Source organism: Oncorhynchus mykiss, chromosome 21 (genome assembly GCF_013265735.2).
Source record: "Oncorhynchus mykiss isolate Arlee chromosome 21, USDA_OmykA_1.1, whole genome shotgun sequence".
Lineage (NCBI taxonomy): Eukaryota > Metazoa > Chordata > Actinopteri > Salmoniformes > Salmonidae > Oncorhynchus > Oncorhynchus mykiss.
In genome coordinates this window covers 21,646,205-21,665,028 of record NC_048585.1, presented here as the reverse complement: position 1 = coordinate 21,665,028, position 18,824 = coordinate 21,646,205, and the positions used below count along the sequence as shown (strand labels likewise).

The window sequence follows — 18,824 nt, the reverse complement described above, 5'->3', positions numbered from 1 at the left end:
GCAGGAGTGCTGTCAAAGTCAGACAGTGTGGAGAGAGCAGAACACAGAACCATGGCCGTCTCTGCTCTGGGCAGCCAGTCAGTCCATGTTGTTTGGACGGCCATGACAGAGACACCACAGAAAGAGAGCCTCCAGCAGGACCTGAGCCCACTGCCAGCTGGGTTTGTTGTGCTACCAGCTTTGCGGCCGTCCAAAGGCCCTCTCCCTCTCTCACTAGTCACTAGTCTCGGGTGAGCGTGCCCGCCACGTGCTGCCGTACAAAGGCAGCGGCGGCTTAACCATGCCGTTAAAGTCAGTGGCTTCTTGGCAGCCGGCGCTGCCTTGCATGGGTTCCAAGCGGGCATGAGCTGCCGACACAAAGTGAGCTAATGGCTGCCCACTGCCCGCTACCGCTCCATGCCCCCCCCCCCCCCCCCCCCCACCCCACCCCCACCCCACACACCTCTGTTCTGGACCACAACACAACGGACGGCGGGATGGATGGAAAGAGGGATGTTGTTGCATTGTTATGCACAACGCGGATAGGATATGACCTCAAGACGTGGAGGATGTCACTCCGATCAGCCAGACGTGACGTGACAAGGAACAGAGGAGCCGTGACCCTGACATAGAAATGGAGAGAGAGAAAGAGAGAGAGAGGGGGGGGGGGGGCGACTATAGGGAGGAGGGTTGGGAGGGGCCTAACTGAAGCCTGCTGCTACAGACCTCTCTGTTAGTAGAGAGAGAGATACCGGTGTGGCTCCACCACAAGCTACTGAATGAGGCCACTTCCAAAAGTCTCTGCATCTCTCCTCATCTCACCACCCTCTCTACGCACATGCACACACACTCACAAACACAAACTCACTCACCCGGCAGCTATCTCTCGGCCTCTTTAAGATCTACCCTAAATAATTATGTCTGCCAGCTTACTTAATTCCCTGCACTGCCTTGTAGTACTGAAAAAATCAATGGTTCAAAGTGCTTTGAAAGATACTACAAACATAACCAAGCACTGTCAAAATGATTTAACATATGACAGTCTACTACAGATATACACTGAGTGGACAAAACATTAGGAACACCTCCCTAATATTGAGTTGCACCCCCTTTGCCCTCAGAACAGCCTCAATTCGTCGGGGCATGGACTCTACAAGGTGTCGAAAGCGTTCCACAGTTGTCAGGTTGGCTGGATGTCCTTTGAATGGTGGACCATTCTCGATACACATGGGAAACTGTTGAGCGTGAAAAACTCAGCAGTGTTGCAGTTCTTGACAGAAACCCGTGTGCCTGGCACCAACTACCATACCCAGTTCAAAAGCACTTCAATCTTTTGTCTTGCCCATTTACGCACTGAATGGCACACTTACACAATCCATGTCTCAAGGCTTAAAAATCCTTTAACCTGTCTCCTCCCCTTCATCTACACTGATTAAAGTGGATCTTTCTCCTGGGTAAGAACCTCCCCACAATTACAGAGGTCCAAGTCCAACGAACTGCCTCATGAAGCATTAGTGTGATATTGATATCGTACAGGCTTATAAAAATGCTGCCACCACATTCATTAATGGAAGCATTTGTGCATGATGGGGGTAACATCAGGGGAGGGATCCAGATTGCCTGGTGACATCTCATTTAATATGGTGCCTAGGAGCGCCACAGACTAGTGCGTCAACATCGCTGTCAGACAGTGACAAGCCGTACATCATTATCTGAGTTTTATCTGTGTTTTACTAGCAGAGGAAACGTCTGTCAGAAAACGTGGGATAATGGCAGAGTTATTTCATTTTGTCGCCATTTCATTTTCCGTCCCCAGACGTTTTCATCCGGGAACGAAGCGGCATAAATTGACTGACATGACGGGAAAGATACTACTACCACTGCTGCAGTAAGCAGCGAGTTGGAGTTTGAAGTAGAGGTTGTAGCTGTAAAAACATGTCCTGTGGAGCGCTGTGGCTATTTTAATATTTACCTGACTTTTCTTCTCATCAATCAGGGCAATGCATACTGACAACTGAACGGTGTTCCCAAACAGAGCACTACAAACCCTCAGTCTTTCATAAGGAACTGCGTGTTTTAGTCCAGGATCACCCTCTTTCACTTCCCCCAGCCAGGCTCTCTACTGTACGGTATGCCGGTGTTATAATAGCATCTGAAGAGGGTGAGAGACTCCCTAAGGCTAAATATACAGTTGGAGCAAGAATCCAAATAACCCCGAGTTCAAACACAGTCACATGAATGAATAAATCACTACACATACAGTCGTGGTCAAAAGTTTTGAGAATGACACAAATATTCATTTTCACAAAGTCTGCTGCCCCAGTGTCTTTAGATATTCTTGTCAGATGTTACTATGTAATACTGAAGTATAATTACAAGCATTTTATACGTGTCAAAGGCTTTTATTGACAATTACATGAAGTTGATGCAAAGAGTCAACTTCTGGGCCACATCCTGATTGATGGCAGCCCATTCTTGCATAATCAATGCTTGGAGTTTGTCAGAATTTATGGGTTTTTGTTTGTCCACCCGCCTCTTGAGGATTGACCACAAAATGGGATTAAGATCTGGGGAGTTCTGGCCACGGACGCAAAATATTGATGTTTTGTTCCCCGAGCCACTTAGTTATCACGTTTGCCTTATGGCAAGGTGCTCCGTCATGCTTGAAAAGGCATTGTTCATCACCAAACTGTTCCTGGATGGTTGGGAGAAGTTGCTCTCGGAGGATGTCTTGGTACCATTCTTTATTCATGGCTGTGTTCTTAGGCAAAATTGTGAGTGAGCCCACTCCCTTGGCTGAGAAGCAACCCCACACATGAATGGTCTCAGGATGCTTTACTGTTGGCATGACACAGGACTGATGCTAGCGCTCACCTTGTCTTCTCCGGATAAGCTTTTTTCCGGATATCCCAAACAATCGGAAAGGGGATTCATCAGAGAAAATGACTTTACCCCAGTCCACAGCAGTCCAATCCCTGTACCTTTTGCAGAATATCAGCCTGTCCCTGATGTTGGAGAGAAGTGTCTGCTTTGCTGCCCTTCTTGACACCAAGCCATCCTCCAAAAGTCTTTGCACTGTGCGTGCAGATACACTCACACCTGCCTGCTGCCATTCCTGAGCAAGCTCTGTACTGGTGGTGCCCTGATCCCGCAGCTGAATCAACTTTAGGAGATGGTCCTGGCGCTTGCTGGACTTTCTTGGGCGCCCTGAAGCCTTCTTCACAACAATTGAACCGCTCTCCTTGAAGTTCTTTATGATCCGATAAATGGTTGATTTAAGTGCAATCTTACCGTGAAGCCATTTTTGTGCAAAGCAATGATGACTGCACGTGTTTCCTTGCAGGTAACCACTGATGACAGAGGAAGAACAATGATTCCAAGCACCACCCTCCTTTTGAAGCTTACAGTCTGTTATTCGAACTCAATTAGCATGACAGAGTGATCTCCAGCCTTTTCCTCGTCAACACTCACACACTGTTAATTAGAGAATCACTGACATGATGTCAGCTGGTCCTTTTGTGGCAGGACTGAAATGCAGTCGAACTGTCTTTGCATGGCAAAGAGGGACTTTGCAATTAATTGCAATTCATCTGGTCACTTTTCATAACATTCTGAAGTATATGCAAATTGCCATCATACAAACTGAGGCAGCAGACTTTGTGAAAATGTATATTTGTGTCATTCTCAAAACTTTTGGCCATGACTGTACAGTGACTGAGGCTAAAGACGGAACATAGAAGCCACAGACTCACAGGGGATATACTGAACATACATCTACTGTGTAACTCTATGGCCGGTTCTGTAACCCTATGCCCTGGTCTGTAACCCTATGGCCTGGCCTGTAACCCTATGAACTGGTCTGTAACCCTATGACCTGGCCTGTAACCCTATGAACTGGTCTGTAACCCTATGACCTGGTCTGTAACCCTATGACCTGGCCTGTAACCCTATGAACTGGTATGTAACCCTATGACCTGGCCTGTAACCCTATGACCTGGTATGTAACCCTATGAACTGGTCTGTAACCCTATGAACTGGTCTGTAACCCTATGACCTGGCCTGTAACCGTATGAACTGGCCTGTAACCCTATGAGCTGGTCTGTAACCCTATGAGCTGGTCTGTAACCCTATGACCTGGCCTGTAACCGTATGAACTGGCCTGTAACCCTATGACCTGGCCTGTAACCCTATGAACTGGCCTGTAACACTATGACCTGGCCTGTAACCCTATGACCTGGCCTGTAACCCTATGACCGGGTCTGTAACCCTATGACCTGGCCTGTAACCCTATGACCTGGCCTGTAACCCTATGACCGGGTCTGTAACCCTATGACCGGGTCTGTAACCCTATGACCGGGTCTGTAACCCTATGACCGGGTCTGTAACCCTATGACCGGGTCTGTAACCCTATGACCGGGTCTATAACCCTATGAACTGGTCTGTAACCCTATGAACTGGTCTGTAACCCTATGAACTGGTCTGTAACCCTATGACCCGGCCTGTAACCCTATGACCTGGCCTGTAACCCTATGACCTGGTCAGTAACCCTATGACCTGGCCTGTAACCCTATGAACTGGTCTGTAACCCTATGAACTGGTCTGTAACCCTATGGCCTGGTCTGTAACCCTATGGCCTGGTCTGTAACCCTATGGCCTGGTCTGTAACCCTATGAACTGGTCTGTAACCCTATGAACTGGTCTATAACCCTATGACCTGGCCTGTAACCCTATGACCTGGCCTGTAACTCTATGAACTGGTCTGTAACCCTATGAACTGGTCTGTAACCCTATGAACTGGTCTGTAACCCTATGAACTGGTCTGTAACCCTATGAACTGGCCTGTAACCCTATGACCTGGCCTGTAACCCTATGAACTGGTCTGTAACCCTATGAACTGGTCTGTAACCCTATGACCTGGTCTGTAACCCTATGACCTGGCCTGTAACCCTATGACCAGGTCTATAACCCTATGAACTGGTCTGTAACCCTATGAACTGGTCTGTAACCCTATGACCTGGTCTGTAACCCTATGACCTGGCCTGTAACCCTATGACCGGGTCTGTAACCCTATGACCTGGCCTGTAACCCTATGACCAGGTCTATAACCCTATGAACTGGTCTGTAACCCTATGAACTGGTCTGTAACCCTATGAACTGGTCTGTAACCCTATGACCTGGCCTGTAACTCTATGACTGGGTCACCTATAAAGGTTAATGGTTCATATCTAGGTTATATCAATTCTAAGAAAATACATTTAATATGTTCCAGAGGTAAGACCCGATTATTATGGTATTATAAGACCCGACAACCCCTTTTAAATTACTGTTTGCCTGGTGATCAAATCACAGCCAATACAGTCTGTGTGCTTTGTTTGTCTCTAAAACCATGTGGATTTACAGTCGGTATCGGCCAGCACCGCCTGTGAACAAAGTCCTCTTTTCTTCCAGTGAAACCTCAAGAGAAGCAGGGGGAACTTGTGACTACAATTATTGACACACTTTCTGCCAGCGAGATAATCTCTACTTTAATAGGAATTATTAGGCAAGCCCTTATTTGCCCATGTCGCTGGCAAACGAACAACCAATGAACACACTAGACCCAAAATGTCAGCGCAATTCCTTTCCATTTCACTGCTCCTCACTGTATTGCAAGTGTTGTTTTTATAGCCATGGGACGACTATGGATGAATGCATATACATTACAGTTCTTTAGCAGACGCTCTTATCCAGAGCAACTTACAGGAGCAATTAGGGTTAAGTGCCTTGCTCAAGGGCACAGACAGATTTTTCACCTAGTCAGCTCGGGAATTCGAACCAGCGACCTTTCAGTTACTGGCCCAACGCTCTTAGCAGCTTGGATACCTGCCGCCCTTGAAACTAATATTGTGTAGCAGCTCACTTTCAATGACATGACTATTGCAAGAGATCCTAAGAACAGCCCTTAGCCGTGGTATATTGGCCATGTACCACACCCCCTCAGTCTTCATTGCTTAAATATAGAAATTGGACCATACTGTATGGTATGTGCAATGAATATTCAACCCTTCTCATCTCTGAAGTGGAAGGAATAACCTTGATGGACCACCCAACTCCTAGTTGTAACCTAGCTGTATCACATGGTCCAGAACATAGTGCTCAACACACATGGAAGGAATTGACTCCTATGCTGTACAATACCTGTGGCAGAGCGGAGCTAAGAAAATGTGCACAGTTGTGTTCTATCAATTTCTATGCGTTTTACCTCAGAATAGAATTGGACCAAACAGTATGGGTATTGTACACACAACCACTGTCATCTCCAATAGCCATGAAGGACCTTCATGTTACTGTATGCTTAACATACATTAAGAAGGAAGAGGCTCCTGGGTGGAACGGTATGTTACCTGTGGCAGGGCGGAGCTGAGCTGGCGCTGCAGTGAGTCCCGGTCGTAGATAACGTCCTCCAGGTGCTGCTGGGACATCCCCAGGCTCTCCTGGGTCTCCCTCAGAGTGTCCAACAGGCGGTCTCTCTCATCCAGCATGTTGACCATCAGCTGCTCAAAGTGGGAGTCTGGGTCCGAGGTACTGCTCTGGGAGCCCCGCTGGCTCAGCGCCGTGTCCTCGCTGATGGTGGGCATCACCTCGCACATCATCTCACCCTGGGTGGGGGGAAGGGGTCAAAGGTTAGCCAGGTCAGAGGGTGATGCTCAGTGGTTGTTCTATGTGAGGTAGGGCTAGGGAGTTTTATTGTGATGTTGTTCCAGGAAAACATCTTGGATCTTACAACAGTCTAATGATCAAGTCATAAACCTGTACATAAAACTGATGTTTTAAGTGATGATTAGGTGATTCATTCTGTGTTTCAGTCATAAAAAATACAAAGATCTCGACTAGAAATAGAGATGATGTAGTCCTACACTTTCAGAGCTGCAGCACTGTGAGCCTCCATCTCATCTAGAGACAGCATGAACCCTGTGTTTCCTGTGTTTACAAAGCCTTGATTGGTGTCACCTTCCCTCAGACTCAAAGACACCAGAGACATGACGCGAGGGATGACAGAGGACAGGGTCTCCACTGTAGGGGGCCAGACGGCTTAGAGACCTCTGGGCCTCAGTGACCTCCTGCTTAGGGCAGGGAGATTCTCTTGGCAAGAACGTGTGTGTGTGTGTGTATGAGAGAGAGAGAGAGAGAGAGAGAGAGAGAGAGAGAGAGAGAGAGAGAGAGAGAGAGAGAGAGAGAGAGAGAGAGAGAGAGAGAGAGAGAGAGAGAGAGGACAGACAGGCAGACAGCCACATCTCTCCAGTGTTTCAAGGCTGTGTCAACGTCTTGGGTTGCTGGCCATTCGTCCTGCCCTAGTTTTAACACTCATACTATTTTATGGGCCAGCCTGTGTCTGGTTGCATAATGCAGCAGATCTATACTATTGTGAATATCTGAAGCTATAGCATTCCTAGGAGGTTTTGGCTGATCTTTGCCTTCCACCTCCACCAGTCTGTACCTTGTCAGCTGTGTCCACAACTTCACAGAAGCAGATGTTGACCTATGACAACGCAGCTCTTTAACCATCCCCATTACTCACCACATTAATGCACGCATGGAACAACCCTACATACAGTATCTTAAACCCGCATTCACACTGTCCTCTTGTCCAACATTCCATCACTTCACCAGAGACGTGAACCACAGACACTACAAATGTGATGTCACAGAGACACAGACCGATAGACAGACCTATGGTCAGTCCCCTCGCCATCGATGGGTAGCCTATACAATGGCAAGTCTGTCTCTCAGCAGCCTCTCCTAGCAGGAGTCTGGGGTCTCAGCGCAGGCCCCGGCACACAGCCAGCCTCCCACCGCCTCCCGTTCAGACACCATCCGTTACCATTTAAACCTGAGAGACCAGACTAGACTAGAGAGCTGGAGTCCGTGATGATCATGCGGTCCAGCTGTATAGTAAAACCTTACTGTTCCAAACACAGGTTGTGTACAGCGGAGGACCTAACTACAGATGCTTATAGGGTTCATGTCTTTAAACAGGAAGAGAAGAACCAATTGAGTGTCGCACACTGTTATCACACAATAATAACTCATCATTTAATGACACCAATTAGACTTGGTTACAGCTCATTCAACTTAGTGTCTCAGCAACACAGAAGCAGGCGATCAGTCCCCATCTCATCCTCAAAGAAAACACAAAAATTCCACCAATGGATTTTCCCATTTCTACAACTACGTTAAAGTAGATTTCGGTTGGCTACTTGGACAAACGATTTTCTCCCATAACGCCAGGATGTCACTGTATGTTGTCGCTACGCAGCGGCACGCCTATATAAGCTGTGAATTCTACCAAGTACAGTGGCAGGCGGGCGGGAGGGGGGCAGGTGAGCAGGGGGGCAGGGAGGCAGGCGGGCGGGAGGGAGGGGGGGGGCAGGTGAGCAGGAGGGCAGGGAGGCAGGCGGGCGGCAGGTGAGCAGGGGGGCAGGGGGGCAGGCGGGCGGGCAGGGGGGCAGGAAGAGAGGTTTGAGTTAGTGTGTGTTGGCTTATGAACCCCATGGCTTCTTAAACGAACATAGAACACACAGTGAACATTGTTTAGTGTCTCTGACAGTGTTTGTAGTGGACTGCTTCTTATTGCCATGCACTGTAGTGTGAACGTGATGCAGTGGTTTAAGATACACCCAGGACAGAGCTAACAGCTTTCATGTCACCGTCTAAGGGGTATAGTCACATGAAACAGACAGAAATGTGTGTACTGCTGTGTGTAGCATAGTGATACTCTCACAGAGGCCTACAACCTAGTCTGACCATATCTGTATATTACACTATCATGGGCCAGATATGAGGCTGTTATCAACATCTCGTCAATAAAAAACAACTCAATTCAATCCTTTATTTTGACCTTTATGTCAGAATAACCGCACGCAATAACGAGACAAACCAGAACAAATGGATGTGGAGTCTATAAATGCAGTACAGAAAGCGAGGCAGGTTAAGTCGATAGAAAGTATATCAAACAAAATAAGACCAGCGCGACCGCTTCAGCGCCCATTTCTAACTACCCCATAAAACCACTAAAACGCAAGGACAAGGATGAAATGGAATGATATCAAATCAGAGAGAGGGGATGAGACGCTCAATAGAACACATTCTGCACCACAGAGGCGGCGGGGAGGTGGGAGGAACGTGCACTGGCAGGATCAATGGGTCTTGCTCCCTGTGCCATATGCCAATTAATTAATTATTCAGAGGGATTGGAGGGCTGGGTTACCTTCCCAATCAGTGCAGAGCCCCCCCCGTCCCGTCCCCCCCGCCTTACAACCCCCACCACTACCGATTCCATCCAACCCCACTGCATCCCTCTAGAGTGGTGTATAGGGGGCAGACTGACACCTTCTGTGGTGCATCCACGGAGAATGATAGAGGCCTCAAGTGAACAAAAGTCAGTTAAAGCGTGGGCAGCGCCATTGAGGGCTTTCACCATTTTAAAGAGGTCAAAGTAGCCAACTGGGTGTGGATTCCTATGGGTTGTAGCCTCAACGTCACAGCCCATGCTGTCACAGACGCTATAATGCCTCCAGATATAAAGAGGAGTCCTCTATCTATCTCTATGGGCGCCTCACACCCAATACAGTCAAAGCCTTCCTGAACCCTTGTGGTGACAACTGTAGGATTCTACATTCTCTTTATGAAGGTGTAAGATTGGAACCGTCATTGGGAGTATCACTGTACTGTATATGAATTGCCATCATGCATCTTCGAGGAATTATCTTAGATATTTCATTGAATATTTACTGACTATGGAGGTCAGAAAGCACATAGAAAATCGTCACAACAGAAAAGTCATGAGAAATATTACAGCACAGCAGGTGGCTAAACATCCACATTGGAACTGGGACCGAGGCACTTACAAATGTTCGACCCAATGCTCCTACACTAACCACTCCACAAATCAGCAAGTTCCCTCTAACTTCCTGAATGGCCTGACTTTAATCTAATTAATGGGGACAATTTAATGTGTAGATGTTAGATAAGGAGCTCCACAACAGCAACACAAGGGCCTGGTTCAGAGTGATACAGCCAAGTGTGGCTACTCAGCACTGTTCTCAACACCCAGGAACATGGGAAGATGTGTAGAGAGGGATGAAAGAAATCAAATGAAGCCTATACATCAGGGTGAAATCCCATCAGAGACACACTATGGCCTTATTATCAGTAATATTAGAATGCTCTAATTTGAACGATTTGGTTCTGACACTCATCAGAAATGACACACAGGTAGGTCTTATTAACAGGTTATGACATATCAAGTTTTTTTTTTTTTTAAATATGTCAAACATTTAACTGTGTCAGTAATTTCCTGTGTACCAAACAGTCCTCTGTACCTACGTTATAGAGGGCTTGCTAAAGAAAAACACATGTTGATGAGTCACATTCAACTAGACACCTAGTAAAACTGAAACACATTTCTACGGTGTGAAATATTAGCTGAGTCAAGATTAATTGTTTCCATTCTTCACCATGTGAATGACAAGGAGGTGGAGAGCGGTTGTGTGAGGAACAACGCCAAGACTTACATCAGCACAACATGCACTCGACCAGGGGTTCCCATTTTGATGTGACCGCATTTTGATATCAAAGCATTTGTAGAAGAAGAAGTTATGTACTGTAATCCAACGTTTACTTTTTTAACTGAGGCTATGACAGTCTATTACAAATCAGTCTGGCAGTACTTTTCACAGTATTTCAATCTGAAGGAAGTCTGGTTTGAAGTGACTGAAATGCATCAGAAAGGCTGTTGTGTATTTGATGAGCTTGTACCTTTCCTCTGTATAGTATATTTTATGTATTTTATGTGGCATTGTGTACAAATGTTCCCTCCAATTGTTTAGGCCACTGAGCAAATTTGAGGTATTCTAAAACTCCAACGTTATGAGAATTTTGTGCAACTTTCAGCGCGCGTTTACAGTGAACACTGATGCTGTATCCATACTGGTTTAGACATTAGCCAAAAGGCTATTGTGGCTATTTGAGCATAATGTAGGTCTACCAACAAAACTAATGGAGCAAATCCAGTAACATTTTCACATGGAAATAGCTTTTGATTTCTATGATATAGCCTACAGAAGCCTATATGTGGTGTTCAATGCAGGCCTACATTGCATGGGACTTTAAAAAAACGTTTTTACATTAAGAAGGTCTTGAAATTAATTAATATTTGCTTTACTTAGTCTGTAACACCATGGGCCTGTAAATTGCATTGTGTTGTATGATGCAAGAAACCACTTTACAAAATCAAATGTATTATTATTACCATACAGATAATTAGATAATGTAGTTCTCCCTCTGCCTATTGGCTTATTTACATATTCAAGCCTGTGTCAAAATACAACACTGCCCCTTTATTTTGTTTTTTATTTAACCTTTATTTAACTAGGCAAGTCAGTTAAGAACACATTCTTATTGCCAACGACTACCCGGCCAAATGGGGCCAATTGTGCGCTGCCCTATGGGACTCCCAATCACAGCCAGTTGTGATACAGCCTGGAATCAAACCAGGATCTGTAGTGATGCCTCTAGCACTAGATGCAGTAAATTAAGTAATAAGGCCCGAGGAGGTGTGGTATATGGCTAATATACCACAGCTAAGGGCTGTTCTTATGTACGACGCAACACAGAGTGCCTGGACACAGTCCTAAGCTGTGGTATATTGCCAATATATCACAAACACCCGAGGTGTCTTATTACTATTATAAAACTGGCTACCAATGTAATTAGAACAGTAAAACTAAATGTTTTGTCACACCCGTGTTATACGGTCTGATATACCAGGGCTGTCAGCCAATCAGCATTCAGGGCTCGAACCACCCAGTTTATAATGTTGATTCGACCACAGAAAAAACGTTGATGTATATGGGGCAAACTCAGTGAAGTTCAATCTCTTGTGTCTCTCCACGGTCAGGCATTTCTTCTGCGCAGCAGTCCTGGAGGTAGTGTGCGCAGCTTAGAGGTTACATTGGTGCTGACTAAAGGCAAATCTACTTTTAAATAATGTCCATGTTTGATTTCTTGGCATGTGCCTAGGCCTAATGTGCAGCAGTGGAATGCTTTGGTGATCTTAAGTGTATCGGAAAACTATTAAGTCACACTCACTCACTCTCACTTTGGCACCTGTAGCACTTGGACAGGTGGAAACAGATGACACAGCAGTTTTGTGAATGAGGGAGAAGATAGAGAATTCCCATTCATACGACAGCCTATACCCGCAAATACACTTCAGACAACAATACTGTTGGCTGCCAAAAAGACAGCTATTCAACCCCTTCCAACGCAATCACTGCAACAGAACCCTAGTCTCTTGAGAAGCAGGTTCACAGAATATTAGCATGGTTGATGATGGAAGATCCCTCACATTTAAACAATACTCAATCCACTGCAAGTCTAGGACCACTCCATATGTTTAATGAGTCAGAAATTCACAAGGCAAGGAAGGAGTGCCTGGTTTCCTGACATGAAATCAATTTCATCTGACCATGCCACTGAGCTCACTACACTGTGGGTGTAATATAACCCAACGTAGACACAAATGTAGGGCAAAGGACCTGTGAGTGGCTGATTCATTGAGTAAAGCCTCACGTCTCCCCCCCACCCCACTGACTCTCACAACTAGTGAATGGGCTGCCGACTGGGATGGGGATGAGAAGGGGGGTTGAGTGTAGAGTTTCACCCAGCACGCTGTCATTAAGGAGCAGGAGAGAATGGGCAGAGGAGGGTTTACATGTGTATGTATGTGTATGTGTGTGTATGTAAACCAGCGTTGCCTGAGCACGGCCTCACCTATACCCCAACCCCCTACAGCAAGGTCATGCAAACAATCAATCGATGGAGATGAATAAGAACACAGATAGAACTGGGCCAAAAAGACAATGAAGGCCAGATCTGATTTGCAGCCGGTCGCCTGGGTCAGTCTGACATCATTTCAATGGCAAAGCTGGGCATTTTATGCTACCTTTACTTTGGCGTCTGGCAATTATGCAAATTGGGCCATAAATTAAATGAAATTATAATTTTATAGACATAAAGGCCGCTCTTTCTCTCTGCCTGTTACTACCGGTCGCCCTCTGCATGATCCCATGTAGCAATAAGCGCTGTTCTCTCACCAGACATATTAAGCACAGTGTATTTGCATGAAGGAGGTACATTAGAGGGAAATCAACTCAGTTGTATACTCATTAAGGTGACAAGATTATCTTACTATAATCACTGGTCTATGTTAGACGTGCACATGGATCCAGCAGGACGGGCACCCAAAGGAGCATCAGACAACATGAGCAGAGCATATGTAATAATGGTATGGCTTGTACATGTGGTTTCACCTGTCATTTTCTACATGGACATCGCAGTGACAAAGAGCATGACGACAGAATTGGCATAATTGAATGAGATGTTAATGTGTTATAATTACTGAGGCAAGGGCATATATGTGATTTAATTAGCTATTCATCCATCTATTAGTGTGTGTGTGTGTGTGTGTGTGTGTAGCAGAAGGAGCCTGAATGCTCAATCTTCACTCATTCCTCAGATGTGAATAGTATTCACTGCTAATATAGAGGAGGGGCACATATTCTACTCATGACAGCCCTCTCAGTGTTCTATTCCTCAGAAACACATGACATGCGCGGAATAGTGAGCTAATCTCATTTTTGCACAGTAACATTGTTTTCCATGCTCTTTAATGATAATTGGGGAGAATCCTTGGCCATTTTTAAGTGCATTACATCATGCATGCATCTCCATCCCGCCCCCTTTAACTATCTCTTTCGCTACACTCTGACAGTGTCCGGATTTTCTGTAGCTCTCCACTATACTATAGGCATTGGTTACATACTAACGCAAAATGTAGGCTAAGGGCACGTCCGTTTATATTTAATAGGCTACTCCAACATCTTTCACATCATTAACGAAGTTGAGGGTGAGAGGTTGCCTATTTCTAAATCACCTTGGGCGCGCTCTCTGTGCAAAACAGCAGGTCGTGGGGTGCAATCATTATCTCGACAGACAATTGGTAAAACAATCAATGACATTCTATTCGCCCACAACAGTTTCCATACTTACGTTTTTTTCCTTTAGGCTAACGTTACTGTATGTAGGCTCCTTCAATGGATCAATGACAACTGCGGTCTCCGCGAGCTAACGAAATCGCACAGCTGGGACCATTAGCGGCCAATCCAGTCCTAGGATGAAGCTCCAATGGCAAAACGCAGCGACAAGAAAGCTCCGATGAAATGTGCGGAGGCATAAACCGCTGGCATTTTCAAAAACTTGAAATTGCCCTGTTCCGTGGTGACATTTGGTTCTCCAGATATACCCATTGGTAAAAATATGGAATGTTACAAATTCCTGATGCGAGAAGAAGAGTCGGTAAAGACCATTGTTTCAGCTGGCGGAGGGGAGGTGTGCTGTATCTTAAAGTTGCAGTTGTTCAATTCTCTGCTCACCAGAATATGTTCACGATACATAGAATTTGTGTATCAATGATATATTTTTTCTTGGATGAAAAATACAAGTTGTATTTAAAAGTAGAATAGCCTAATGCGTAATGGCCAGCCTAATGCTATGCATTCTGATGCTAAATTACATTTGGAAGTGTCAGGAATTTGCAACATGACTGTATGATATGGAATCCATATTGTGTTAACATTACATATATAAATATCCCTTTTAAAAATACAGTCATCATATTGTCACAACCTAATGTTATGTAATTTAACATGTATTTTTATTAGTCCAGTTAGCCTATTGAAAACACACATCACAGTTTTACAATCGGATCGATGCATTCACAAAAAAATATTCCCTCCACTTCCCTGCGATCTCACCTTTCCCTTTCACAGAGATGGTTTCTGCCAGGCTCGGAATAAATTGTGTAGTAATCGAGCCTGTGCTTCCAATTATGTTTACATCTCCCCAGACGACTGCAACGTTGACCATATCTTTAGTTGTTGCTCTTTAAACCTACAACATTTTGCCCGAGATATTAGGCTCTGTGGAGCATTTATTGGGCACGCAGTAAAACATTTTTTTTTAATGAAGACACCCCTGAGGACGTTCCTACAGGTAGATGTGCCAGTCTGCCACTGACAGATGTTAGACCGGACAGACATGGTAATGTAAGATGAGGAGGGAAATTATGTGCAAAAGACGCAAATTCCACTTTTCCTCTGCTCTCCTAAAAAAACGAGGGGTTCCAAAAATGTCTTACCTTCATGGATGTTACAAACATTGTCATGCAAACTGTGACTGTGAGTCTATGATTTGAGATTCTTCCATAATTTATCTCATCATCTGATTAAACACACACGGTTGTATTTAGCAATTGGTGAAAAGCCTTAGGTTACCTTATAAGGATGTCTAGTAAGCACTATAGGCCTACAGTGCTCTCGAGCAGCATTACCCTCTTGAATGCCTCTATCTTTCTGCTCTATGGCGCGGGTAAACACTGACTGACATCTGGAAAGAATGTGGGACCAGTAGCCTGCAGTAGGTCGATTGTGGCTTTCAAAATAGCAGTTTCATTTGATTATATATGTAATATTCATATGTGTAAACATACTGAATTGTAATTGGATGCATTTTACTGCCATATCATACTGTGCTATGATTGGTTAAGACCACCCAAATGGTTAGGTCATGGGCAGTTTGATCCTGGTTGGCAATAAGTGAACATGCCAGTTATAGCTAGCTAATAAAGAGCTACGTTATTAAGAAATATCCTGTAGTACTGCATTTTATTATTTTGTACAAAGTGTGCAAAACAAGACAATATAGTTATAAGATTAACTTAAAACCATATTGCTAGAGCATACCAAGACTATACTGCAATCTGTGCACATTAGTAGTCTTTAAATATGTATTAATTAGCTATGAATTTATATGTTATGCTTATTAATGTGTTATGAATGAAGCCCCCTAACAGAATATAAAATCATCTAAGAAGGTGTCCTTCACTACAATATGGCCACAGAGCAATATCAGTAGTTTTCCAGTTTCCTTTTCTCAAATAGTGAGTGTATGTTTGCAATAACACTGAATGCAATGTCAAGTTCATTCATTTGAAAATGTCACCCAGAGACAAGGCCATACTTCATCTTGCGCTTGAAAATCAATTTTCCCTCTGAAGTTTGTTGAGCAATCTTGTGATTGAAAATATACAATCAAAATTGAGGGTCTGAATTTATAACAGGGCCTGTTTAGCGATAGCTAGAAACATCAATATGGCCAAATAGGAAACAAATGTAGCTACGAATGCAAACTCCCCTGGACTGGCCTTACCTTTTCTATATATCTTTATATTCTCTGTTTTAAGCTACTTTGACTTATATTTGCTGACAGTCAACTTGATGAATCCATAGAGCTGTCAAGCGAGCATCTAACAGTATTTGCTTTACAGGTGATCAGGTACCATTTTATTTCTGTGAGTTCCATCTAAACAATTAAATCATATAATGTCCAGAGCAATCCAAAACACTTCACAAAAAGAAGTCAAAAGCAGGCTTCAACAATCGCTCAAACAGACTAGCTTTGAAAATGCAATGAAAGCCACTCTCTTATGTAGCTACGTTGGAGCCACACACAGGTCATCGCTTACCTGATCTCTATGGGGGCTATAGTGAGCAGTAACAGTAACACAATGTTCCAGCTTATCAAATATTAAAGTAGTTTAGGAGAGGTTGATGAACCAAGTATAATTTTGCTTTGTAAAACAAGCATTCTCACAGAGCAAGTTATAAATGTTTTAACACAGTCCGGCTGCTTTGTGTTTTATGGGTATTCAATTACTAGTGGTGAGAGATCATTAAAGAAGCCTATTATGTTCATAAAGTATGGCTGCAGGGTTTCCCACAGACCTTAAAGGGACATTAAAGGTACTTCTTTATGATTTCACATTGCACTGAGTTGTGTGTATATAAATAAACAAATACACATGAATTTGAAAAAGGTCTGGTGTTCATGCAACAAGTGATGTTCGAACAGTAGTGATGTCAACTTACCCACAAGATCTGATCCAGGACCTGCCTTTGTTTTCAATGGCCTATCCACAACCTTCATTAGCTTGATTAACAAAGCTGTTTCTGGACCAGTGCCTCAGGGCACTTCCCCGTCTCCACCGCTGGTAATGTAGGAGACAGAGTCTGGAGTCACCAAACAGGCTGAGTGTGGTGTCGCTGTCCATGGTGCTGAATCTGGCATGGATTCAGGCAGCTCTTTCAGCTTGTCTGGTACACTGTCCTGAGGGTGGTGTCCCTGTCAGTGGTGCTGAATCTGGCATGGATTCAGGCAGCTCTTTCAGTTTGTCTGGTACAGTGTCCTGAGTGTGGTGTCGCTGTCCATGGTTCTGAATCTGGCATGGACTCAGGCAGCTCTTTCGGTTTACAGCTTGTGTGGTACACTGTACTGCAGCTCATGGGGGCATCGTGGTGGTCAAAGTTGACCCATTTTGCATACCCCACCACACGATGAGACATACTGTATATGTCAATTCAGATTTTTTTTAAACGCAAATGATCTAAAAACTTGTAAACTCTTTTTTTCATATTCCCATATGTTGTAGCTTAGAGCCTATGTTACGTCATCTGAGGTTTTTGGGTTGTGCCTGCCATCGGTTGAGACAACATGCTCTTGAATACAGAGTGGGTGTCATGTTTTGGCTGATAATGTACTAAAATGGCACTGAGCATTTCTACAATGGGCAAGTATGAAAGGTTTTGTTCAAATCAAAAGGGGTGTTGACAAAAAGTGATTGAATTCAAATGGACCCCATACCCATCATGTGTTATGTCCCCAGTCTAAGTCCCTGCTCCATTCCAGTCATGAGATAGCTGTGAGTGTTGTTATGTGCTGTGAGAGAAGCACCAGTGGGCATGTGACCAGCAGGTCAGATGTGGAGTAGCTCTCCATTGGCCTCCAGCTCTCTGGCTGCTGAGATTGAGACCGCCTTTACCTCCTGCTGAGAGACACTGGATTCTGAGGAAACTGTGAGGAGGAGAACCAAGATGAGAGAGAACACCTTCCATTTCTCTGAACACTATGAGAGCCACTGACAGGGTTGTTATATACATTTTACATTTGAGTCATTTAGCAAACGCTATTATCCAGAGTGATTTACAGGAACAATTAGGGTTGTTCAAGGGCACAGGCACATTTTTCTACTAATCAACTAGGGGTTCAAACCAGGAACCTTTCGTTTACTGGCCCAACGCTCTTAACCGCTAGGCTACCTGCCACCCATACAGTGGAGGGATTATCTGTGTCCGCTATGAGACTGCAAAAGGGGCCTATTTTATCACATTCATGTCACTGCTAGCATTGCTGTATTGTGTCAGAAACAGGGTTTAACACTACTGAAGTCCATAGTAGCACCAGACTCAACATACTGTACATTAGAAGAACTGTGGCTTTATCCTCACTGTTCATCCATCTCTTGTAGTGAAAGGTAAACGTCATGTGTCGAAGTCACATATTGGGTGACTGACACAATAAGGAACTGAGCTTACATTTCTATTCCCACCTTGAACATAGAAATCAACTGGAGAGCACGGCTAAGGCTGAGCATACGCCTCCTTGCAGAGATACTGGGTTTAGGCCATGCTCACAAGTGCACATGGACTGTAAGAGGAGAACTAAGACATATGGAGAGGTTAACCATGGATGAACGCTGAGCTCTCATTGGTCCTTGCATAATAGTGGTTACATCACATCGCTTTATCACATAGCACTATTCGCAGTAAGGTGGTTGTATTTTAAGTCAGATGTCTGCTCTTTTGGGTTCTCTTCTAGTTTATTGATCCATTGTAGTGGGTGGGTGGGTG

General features: G+C 44.6%; 1 protein-coding gene across 9 annotated transcripts in view; it reads right to left on the bottom strand.

The window, feature by feature from the left end:
* Positions 1 to 14,375, bottom strand: part of LOC110499997 (liprin-alpha-2) — a 219,092-nt gene extending 204,717 nt beyond the window's left edge. For 6 of the 9 annotated variants that reach the window (XR_005038557.1, XM_036957268.1, XM_036957276.1 and 3 more), the window contains exons 1-2: positions 14,071 to 14,375; positions 6,363 to 6,617 (exon numbers count right to left, since the gene is read on the bottom strand). Coding sequence is in view for 8 of the 9 variants with exons in the window: in XM_036957268.1 (XP_036813163.1) it covers positions 6,363 to 6,611 (249 nt within the window). In the remaining variant the exon portion in view is untranslated. The remainder of the gene's footprint in view (positions 1 to 6,362; positions 6,618 to 14,070) is intronic. The other 3 variants (XM_036957271.1, XM_036957273.1, XM_036957277.1) reach the window with 1 other exon arrangement.
* Between the last annotated feature and the right edge of the window lie 4,449 nt (positions 14,376 to 18,824).